At 40.1% G+C, this 10,702-nt stretch overlaps 1 protein-coding gene across 1 annotated transcript in view; it reads right to left on the minus strand.

Moving 5' to 3' along the window:
• Nucleotides 1-275: 275 nt before the first annotated feature.
• Nucleotides 276-10,702, minus strand: part of LOC103609532 (dual 3',5'-cyclic-AMP and -GMP phosphodiesterase 11A-like) — a gene marked incomplete at its 3' end in the record, with an annotated part of 53,614 nt that continues 43,187 nt past the window's right edge. The window contains exon 2 of the mRNA XM_008593839.1: nucleotides 276-434. Coding sequence (XP_008592061.1) covers nucleotides 276-434 — 159 coding nt within the window. The remainder of the gene's footprint in view (nucleotides 435-10,702) is intronic.

The raw sequence follows: 10,702 nt of genomic DNA on the forward strand, positions 1-10,702 counted from the left end.
GAAAGATAAAAGATCGGGAAATAACAAGAACACTACTGAGGTTTATAATGAAAAGCAAGCTTAAGAAAAAGATGAAGTAATTATTTTCAATTATACCACATTCTATGAAATATCAAAAAATTCCCATTACATTTTGTTATAACATGAGAAAAAGCTCCTTGGTCCATGAATGAGCTAATCCAACAGCTATTCACATAATTCCTGTCTTTTAAGGGAGAATAGCAGTCAGTGATCAAGAAGGAAAGTACAAGTCACAAAAAGGTATGAAATCTTACTTTTTCATCATCTTCAGTAAATGGAGCACCTTCAGGAATCTTATTTATCGCTTGGGCCACACCAATAATCTCACCATCACTGCTTCGGATAGGCATGCACAATAATGATTTTGTCTTGTATCCAGTTAGCTTGTCAATTTCATCATTAAATCTTCGATCCTAAAAATAAGACAAAGACAGCATTAACTGCAGTGCATTGTTGTCAGGGAGAAGGAGAGAGAAGTGTATTTCTGTATATGATATCTTATTACTGGGAAATTTCCCCATGGATTTTTAATCACAATAAGAGATTCGTTTCATGTTTAATTCACCAAAGGAACATAAATGATAATAAATTACCACCATAGTTGTCAGCCATGGTAAGTGAAGAGAGAACTTTAAAACCCAACAACAATATATCAAAACTGGGGAAGGGACAAGTGTTTTTAAGGGAACCCCAGAATATAGTATTTACTAAAATACTATTTCACAAAGACAACTGGGTATGAAATATCATTTAAGATAAACGCATAAGAAAGTATTTACTAAACACTATGAAAAAATATTCAGAAGAGAGCTACTTTATTTCTGGTCAAAATGATCCTGTAAAGGAAGAACCTATGAGTCCATAGTGATATTTCAAAATACTCCCAAAAATGGGGGTGGGGGAAGGAAATAAAAGGCTTTTCTATAGAATGCCAGCTAAAAAATGTAGAAGAAATGATGAAATTAAATAACATGTATTTGGCAACTACCAATATAATACTGGTTACGAGCAAGGGTCATCAATGGGTTATCATATCATTGGGTGAAAGGAGGTGGTTAAACAGGATATTCACATAGTCTCAAAGTGCCACCCTAAGATTCCTTATTAAGTACAAAGATAAAAGGTGTCTTTATAATGAAGAGATCTGGCAGAAATCACCCTAAACAAATAACCAAACTTGGCTTCACCATTAATGACAAAATAACAGCATTAGCTTCCTGATGTGTTGTGATGGGAAGGACACACATCACCAAGAACAGAGTGTTCTTGTCAAATGTGTATCATGAATCTAATCATTCAGGAAAAGAAAATTAAGAAACATGCAGATTTTTGGCATTCTTTCAGAAGCCTGCCCTGAACTCATAAAAAAATATCAGTAACGTGAGAGACAAAAAAAAATTAAAAATGAAAAATAAATAAATAAATAAAGCCATGGGAGCTGTACTGGTTTAAAGAAGACTTGAAAGACTTGAAAATCAAATAAAATGTGTGATACTTCACTGGAAATTCCAAAAACTCTACAAAGGATATTTTTGGGGGGATGATTGGAGAAAGTTGAACATGGACTTAATGTTAGGTCATACCATGCATCAACATAAACTTTCTTAGATGTGATAGTGGTGGTGTAATTATGTAGGAGAATGTCTATTTTTAGTATATACATGCTAGAGTATTTGGGGGCAAAATGTCATAATACCTTCAATTTACTTTCAAATGAAAAAGGAAGGAAGGAAGGAAAGAAAGAAAGAAGGAAGGAAGGAAGGAAGGAAGGGAAAGATTGGCTCCTGGGGGGGTAACATAGACTAAAAATGCTCCAAGGAAGATGAGAAACTGGATCCAGGCTCACCATTTCAAGCCAAGGGCTGGAGTGAGGCTTCTCCCTACGCCCTCCACACTACGGTAGCACTGCTGCCACCACCATCAGGAGCTATGGGTTTTATCTGACTCAGGGCCTAGGGACGCTGCCTGTGGACAAGGTGATAGCCTCAAGACCAAACACACGGCGATCAGATGCCTGCTGGCGCTCTGACTAGGGCTGTGGTATCTCTAATATCACAAGGACAGGAGTCCTTAAATGCCATTATAAGGCCTGGCTCCGGTCTGGGGACCCGTGGAGGCTATCCTAAACCCTTTATCAGGGAGGGGAGAGCTCAAAAGAAGAGGGGGAAATCAAAACTGAAACAAAACCAAATCTCCTACTTAAAATGAGCATGCAACCAAACTCAGAAAAACACTAATTTGTATTCATTTTTTGTATTCACAGAGGAACCACTATGTGTCAGGCTGTGGACTAGGAGGTACAGCAGGAAGCAAAAGCACCAGCCCGGCCTTCCTGGAACTTGCAATCTAGTAGACGAGGCAGATGACGTATGAATGTATAATTATATATTCTGGTAAGTGAGCCTGAGGAAAAGAACAAGCTGTGTGAGACAGACTTAATAGGAGGAACCTGTTTTTATGGGGATCAAGTAAGTTCTCTCTGAAAACAGAACAAGTAAACTGAAACTTAAATCGTGAGTAAGAATTTGCCAGGCAAAGAATGGTGGAAAGAACTTTCCAGGAAGGTAGAACAATGCATACAAAGGTCCTAAAGCAGAAAAAAGCTTAGTAAGCTCCAAAACTCGAAAGTTAATGTGGCTAGAGCACAGTAAGCCAAAGGGAGAGTGAGAGAGGGAGCCAGGGACCAAACGGTGCAAGTCTTACAGGCCTGGAGAGGAGTTAGATTTAATCCTAAATGCAATGGAAAACCATCGCAGATCTTGAAACAGAAGAATGGTATGATTCACTTAGCACTTAGAATTTTCTGAAATTATCTTACTGATATACTTGTACTCCCCCCAACTGGAATATAAGATTGAAGACAGTAGAGATTTTGTCTCTCTTATTTACTGCTTTATCCTGGCATATTGTAGGTGCTCAGTAATATTTTTGAATGATATTTTTTAAAAGATTATACTGCAATTATGCAAAACCAAAGTTGTTAAGGCCCTAAGGTCCCACATTTCACTCCTTGTCACATATTTTGAGACATTTTTGCACATGTACAGCAGAGGAATATGCAAATGTCCACTGCAACATCGATTATGAAAATAAAAAATGGGAAACCACTTGACTGCTGATCAAGAGAAAAATAAATAAATAAATAACGATCTCTTAATTTGATAGCATACTAAGCAGCAATTTAAATGAATAAACCAGAGCTACTTGTTACAGCACAAACAAATATCAAAACATAATGTTAAGTGAAACAAACAAGCTGCAGTCTGAATCTATATAATACCACCAATATCTAAAAAAAGGCTACGTATTGTTTGTGGATTCAAATATGTAGCAAACTTATAAAAATATGAACGGGATTAATAAGCACTAAATTTGTATTCGTGGTTACCTGTGGAGAGGAAGGGAGGAAGGGTAGCAAGGAGAGGTGTAGAGGAGGCTTCAACTCTAACAGTAAAGTGTTCCTTCTTTAAAAAACAACGAAGGAGTGAGATGGCAGTTCTCTGGAAGCTGAGTGTCCTCTGTAGTGCCCAAGGAGGCTGATCTCTGTTTCTGCAGGTCCCACTGGTCAGACCCGCACACATCTCAGCACTGACCTACCCCAGGATGGTGAGGAGCACAGCACGTTCACCTGTCGCCCAGCTGCCACTCTGGTTCCATGGACTGGTGACAGAGGGATAGGATTTTGCTCCTAGCCTGGTTCCCACTGCTGATTTGAATCCTCTCTCTGCAAGGGACGACTCCCTGGCTGCAGCCCTCACTTTCCACAGCCACTGGGCCTGGGACCACTTGTTACTATGTCCGTGGAGATTCATCACAGAAAGCTGCCGAGGCAGGCCTTTTGGCACTCCGAGCTCCTATGCTAGGCTTTGTTATTTCAGCTTCCATGAGGTGGGCATCTGCAAAGCTGGGGCTGTGCTGTGGAAACTCTGACCTTTGTGACTTAACACCTTAAGACATGATTGTACACCCCTCTGCCTCTGCTCTGTCCTGCCATTCAACTGACAATGAGGAGGAAATAACAGATAAGTCCATTGTTGAGATAAGCCTCTTCTCCTAATCACACAGTTATTTTCAGAATTTAATCTTTGAGAAAAAGTTTGAGAGGAATTGTATCCAAGATATTGTGAGACTGAGTTCTGTACTCTGATGAGTTAATGGGATTGCCTTCCAGCTTCCCACAAAACTCATAGTACAACTAAACTTTATATTTTTAAATTTATTTATTAATATTATTATTTTTTACATTTTAAGATGTTGTTGCAGAGCAGTTGGGGGAAGGGGAGATGGGAAGAGGAAAGGAAATAGGGCAAAAGGACTAAAAAGGAGGGAGGCCTTAGTTGAGGCCCGTGGCACCACCCTCATTCCATCAAGGGAGACCAGGGGGGTTCCGGCAGCAGCTTGGTGGTCACTGATAGGCTGGTTGGGGATGTTAGGGGGCGTGGCCAAGCATCACAGAAAGGCCCTTGGCTCCCCATTGCCCTCATTTGGGAGCCTAGGGCATGACCTGCAGCGACTTGATGGTTGTTGTTGCTGGGCTGGGTGTGGTCTTTGGGGGGTCGTGGCTGAGGCCCCCAGCCCTTCCCACTCTCTGGCTTGGGAGCCCAGGGGGCTTCTGGTCGTTCTAGATTTTATAGGTTTTCTTTGGTGCTTTTAGACCTTTACTAATTAATATCAGACTTTGTCTCTGGTCTGTGGATATTTTCCTTTCAGTTCTGTGTTGGAATATTTGTTGTTCCCACCACTTCAACTCTGCACTGGAACTAATTTGTTGTCCTTTGCTTACTTCTAAAATGGAGGAACTTCCTGTGGCGACCAGCACTCAAGCTCTGTGGTTGGGCTAAATTGCTGCTTTGCTGCTGATTCCCTGGGGAAGGTTTTTTGTGCAGCTCAGGTTTTAATTGTTGATTTGTATATACTTCTGGGTCTCATGAGGTCTGGTACACTTGGGTTGTGTAGAAACTCTGGTCTGGGCCTAAGTCTTTTCAGCAAACTGCTCCCCCTGCAGATCTATATTCCTGACCAGTCTCCTCTGAGTGGTCCTACGTTGATTGGGGGGCAGATGAGCTGTCCTTGCTGTGCCCCAATGTTCCCCTGGTGGGCCTGTCTCCCCTACCACCTGTGCTCCAAACACTTCTCATAGGAGAGGCCATGCACCAGTCCACTGTGATGACTCACCAGCCTCTGAGTGCCTCCTTTTTTTCAGTTGTCTGTGACCCCTTGCTCCTATGTGGGTGCACGGGAACCTTGCTTGTGGTCTTGCTGGCCTGGGGGCCGCCAAGGCCTTCTTCTCCCCCTGTGACCTCCAAGCAACTTCATCCGAAGGGCACAGCTGCACTTTTGCCATCTCTTAATCCGTGAAGCCTTGAAGTGGCAGGGGCTCAAAATGGTGGGAGCAATTGTTTCTTTCTCTCACTGTGGCTTCTCCTGCCTTCATGAACTCTATAGGTCTCTCCTCCTCTTCCCCTGAGCTCTAGCAGCCCCAGTTTGGCTGTCGTTGCTTTTTAAAGTTATACATTGGTTGCTTTGTGGGAGAGAGTGATGCTGGGGTCCATCTATTCTGCCATCTTGACCAGAAGCCCTGACATAATAATCTTAACAATCATTCAATATTCACTAAGTGTTCACTGAAGAAAATCTCTCCAGTTGTTGTATTCTGGGACATAGTAGTATTTGTTCCCAAGCTGGCCTGTGCCCACATGCTCCCTCACTTCCTTCCACAGTGCTCTCCCTTCCCACAGCTTTAACAGACCTTCTTAGTCTCCCTAGGGATCAGGGCTTACTTTCTTTGTCCTGAAAGCCTTCCCTCCCAGCTTTCAGACTGACTTCCCATGTGGGGACACCTATCTGGACAGCTCATTTCTGTTTCATCCATTTTATGAATATTTATTAATACTATAAAAGAAAGATTATTCACTGTATACTTATTAGGAATGGCAAGGAAGCCTTTGTTCAGGACTATTGCAATAGGGCATAACTAAACTTTATTAGATGAGCTTTTACCTTTTAATTTACCAATCTCTTACAGAGAATTCAGCTTTATTATTATAATACATGATTAAACATCTTCTGTATTTGACCTTGTAATGATGAAACAAGGGAAATGGAAAGACTGTTAACTCATAGACAGTGTTTAATTTTTGAAAATGTCCCCCTCCGTTCAGTTGATAGCAGCTACTGATGGCTACACGTCCTAGGGAAACTTTAAAATTAGAAAATGTTGATATCTCATATTACTAATTTCTAAATCCTAGGAAGAAGAGCTTGGAAAGCTTCTTAATATAAAAATTTACTCAGGGAAGAGGTCCCCCTTGTAGATGTATCAAAATACTACACATTCTAAGCTGAGACTTAATTCTTAAATATGTTTATTTTACTTGTCCAAAAATAACCTGTTTACAAATATAAAAGTGTGAAGAATTTCTAATGTAAAAATGTATTCTGTGAAAACAATTTTTTTGAAAAATAAAATGCTGTACCATAAAAAAATGTATTCTACTCTTTTATGTAAAAAAATATATGAAGCTAATATAGTATAATGTTAAGATTTCATAAACCTAGATGGCCTATTCTATTTAAATGTTTGAAATATTTTATTTTTAAAACTTACCAGCATTCTTTAAAAATTAAGAATTTGTGGAGGATGATACAGGATTGGAAGAGGAGAGTCCAGTTAGGAAGTTTCAGTGGTCTGGGTAAAGTGAAAGGATGGTCTGGGTTAAGAAAAAGGCAACAGAGGTAAAAAGAAGTTGAAATGCTAGAAGTTGAATCTATAGTACTTCCTGATGGAATGGTTGGGGAGGGGAGAATAGAGAAAGAAGAACGAGCCTCAGGTTTTAACTTGAGAAACCGTGTAGATGAAGTGCCATTTACTGGGATGGGAGAGGCTAAGATGAAGGTGAAAGTCTATATACAAATAGAGTAAAGAAGGTTGATAAATCAGTTTATTAAACAAGGTGAGGTGCATCCTTTGACCTAGATCAGTGGTTCTCCACCCTGATTGCATGCAAGAATTACTTAAGAAAACACTCAAAATTTGAATATGGGCCCCATCCCCACCCAAGCTGAATCAATCAGTACCACACACTGATATTTTTTAAATGCTCATATGTGGTTTTCACATGAGATCCGTTGTTCTAAATGATAAAGAGTTTAACCACTAGTGAGATCAATAAATTTCACCGATGGGGAAAGCCTTAAAATGGGAATGAACTGAGAGAATGGCACATATTCTGATCTGTGGTGTGGACCATGATGAACTGGACTTGAAAGCCCACTCTGGAGTAGGCATGGCCTGTCCTTACCTTTGTGGTAACCTGCATTTCTGGAGAAGGATCTCTTATCCACCAAAACCGAACTCTGAGTAGAATAATCACCAAGTCTATGGCATATTCATTACCAAAGTATCCAAAGTCACATGAGAACAATAGTCACTAGGATGCCCCAGCATGAGTCATAAAAAGGTTATAAATCCTCTCCAGCATCTCCGCAACTCTCTAGACCCACCTGATAAACTTGTAACTTCAGGAGAAAAAAATAATCATATTGATATACGTGGCAAGTATTCATCTTCCAATTTAAAAGCTAGGAAGAAAGATTTATTCCATTAAATCTCAGTCATTTTTAAAAAGAATGCATTTAAAACATGCTTTGTCCATATCTTCATTACACTACTCACAGGATAATTCTCACAAATTAACTCAAAATTTGATATAATCAGGTTAATCAAATCTAATGGGAGGTCAGAAGAGCTGATACAATTCCATGCTTTCCAAATATATATTAATCTCTGGATTAATCTTCTAATTTTAAAAAAATCAAGAAACCTGAGCCCAAAATTGAAGCATAAATTAATTGTAGAAGATAAAGAAAATTAGGGAGATAATTAGATAAAGGCACATATTACTCTGATGTTATAGAGAGAAGGAAAGTTTAATAGCATATGATATTTAAAAATAGATTTTACTATCCAAGTAATGACTACAAATGAGTGTAATACTAGGAGAAACACAGGGCATTGTGGAACACACAGCAGGGGCCACACATAGTTTAAGGTCAGAGAAATTCTCCACAAAAAAGTAAACTGTTTAAGTTGATACCCAAAGGATCAATAGGAATTATCCAGAAAAAGGAGAGATGGGGTGAGGAGGGATGAGAAGAGTGTCCCAGAAAGAAGAAATAGTACGTCCCAAGTCCAGAGGCAATAAAAAGCTGGTCAATTTGAGGAACAGAAAGAAGCTGAAGATGGTTCTTGTGGGAAGAGTCAGAGGCGGGGCAGGAAAGGCCAGCTGGAGGCTGGTGAAGGGACGCCTGGTGACTGGGGATAGGACTGTGAATTTATCACAGAGGAAGGTGGGGTGCAGGGTGCACTAAAGGACTTTAAGAAGGTGCTGGGATTGATATGACTGAATCTTCGTTTTAGAAAGACTGCTCTGGCTACATGTAAAGAACACCTTGGAAGCAAGAGATCCAGGTGAGAGATGAGCCATCTATGGTCGGGGGCAGGGGAGTGGCCAGTGGTAGTAGGTGGCAGAAAATAGACTGAGTTGAAAAGAAAGATAGATAGAGATGAGAGAGAGAGAGAGAGAGAAATAAAAATAAATAAAAAGGACTCGCTGGTTAACTTGATGAAAGGTTGTGAAAGTTAGCAAAGTCAAAAATGTCTCCATATTTCTGGAGGTGGGTGGTGGAGTGATTCACTGAGTGAGCAGCACAGGAAGAACAGATCCTGAGGTGGGAAGATGAGTTTCATTGTACAGTTTTTAAGTTTGCTTGACTGTGGGTCACCCACATGGTGGCAATGCTGAAAAATCAATTTGACAAGTGTCTGTGTATACATACATATATATGTGTGTGTGTATATATATATACACAAAGATATATATATACACGTGTATGCACACACACACACATATACATGTACATATATGAAGGTACTTCAAAAGTTCGTGGAAAGATTTGTATTAACTTTTAATTCTATTTTTCCACACATTTTTGAAGTACTCTTGTATATAATACGTATTTTAAATTTCAGAAGAAGGACTTGGAATGGAAAGTGAAGATTGTTTAGGTAAGGATGGGAACTTTGCCCAATACTTTTAAGATGAGGATATTCAGAAGTTTACCATGCTTACCAACAAAGCTTCAGAGAAAGCCAGATGGAGTAAACAGAACTAAGAAGAAGATAAAAACATTGGGGTCATTTGTTTCTGAAAATGGAAACTTGAATAGGAAACTAACAAATTCCTCTAGGTCTATAATGAAATAGTACATAATGATGCCCAATTTTTATTCATGTCCCTTAGGACAAAAGAACAAGAAATGATCTACAACAGGAGCAATTTCTAATTAAGGTGAGGGCTTCTTTAATAAGGCTTTTAAGATCTGGAATGAGTTTCTTATGATCGTGGGAAACTTCCTGCTGCAGGCATTTTTATAACTTTTTTTCTATCTTAAATATTTTAGGTATAACTGCTCTTGAGAAGTGCAGGGATCTTCACAGTGCCTTTTGTGTTGATCTTTTTTTTGGCATGTGACACTTGGCTATGATTTTTAATATTTAAATGTCCGGAGCCATAGAGCCCAATAACTGCTCTTGAGAAGTGCAGGGATCTTCACAGTGCCTTTTGTGTTGATCTTTTTTTTGGTATGTGACACTTGGCTATGATTTTTAATATTTAAATGTCCGGAGCCATAGAGCCCGGCTATTGCCTTGAGGCCTCAGAGCCTTGTTTGCTGTTATCTTCCGTCCCTCCCCCTCCTGTGCACTATGGGTGTAGGTAACTTTGCAACTTGCCATAGATAACAGGGGAATTTTCCATTTACCGGAACAAACCGCCCTGCAGTTTTCTCAGTAAACCATCTGCTGCTCACTTCCTTATCTGCTGATTCCCTCCTGCTGGCTATATAAGCTGTGACCTTCTGGCTAATAAACAAGATGATCAGAATACTGTCTTGTCTCCATTTCTCGCATCTCTTGTCCCATCCAATTCCCACTCCCCCCTCCAGGGTCTGTGTTGGATATCCCACAGGTCGGGACATTTCTGGCGCTCAAACGTGGGGCACTGGATATGGCAGACACCGTGAGGAAGACGGCGCATCAGAGGGTCGACCACTGAAAATGAAAGAGTAAAACCTTCGTCCGCCATGGGAACCTGCCACATCAGGATAAGGTGAGTAAGTGCGCCCAATAATGGGACAAAAATTAAGTTGTCATGACGTCTACATAAGACAGTTACAAAAGGCTTTAAAGATGCAAGGAGTAAAGGTTAAAACAAGTGATCTATTAAGATTTTTTGATTGTGTGAAGAATCTTTGTCCTTGGTTCCCAGAAGAAGGGACTATTAATTATAAAAGGTGGTCTCAAGTTGGAGACGCTTTACAAGATTTCTATGAGACTTTCGGGCCGGAAAAGGTCCCTGTTACTGCCTTCTCCTATTGGAATTTAATCAGGGACATGATTCAGGATAGGGAAAAATCCCCAGAAGTTTCAGAAACTGTGGCCCACACTGAAAAAATATTAAAAGCCAATTCCAAGACTGACCTCTGAAATCCCTCTCCACCACCTAGGGAGGACGTAGATCTAATCTCCCTAGAAGATGAGAGTGAGGAAGTCAAGGCAGTCAGTGCCATACCTAAGAGATCTAAAAAGTATCCACTATTAAAATTCCAGGATGATGAGGAG

The sequence above is a fragment of the Galeopterus variegatus genome, unplaced genomic scaffold, assembly GCF_000696425.1.
Source record: "Galeopterus variegatus unplaced genomic scaffold, G_variegatus-3.0.2 Scaffold9725, whole genome shotgun sequence".
NCBI lineage: Eukaryota > Metazoa > Chordata > Mammalia > Dermoptera > Cynocephalidae > Galeopterus > Galeopterus variegatus.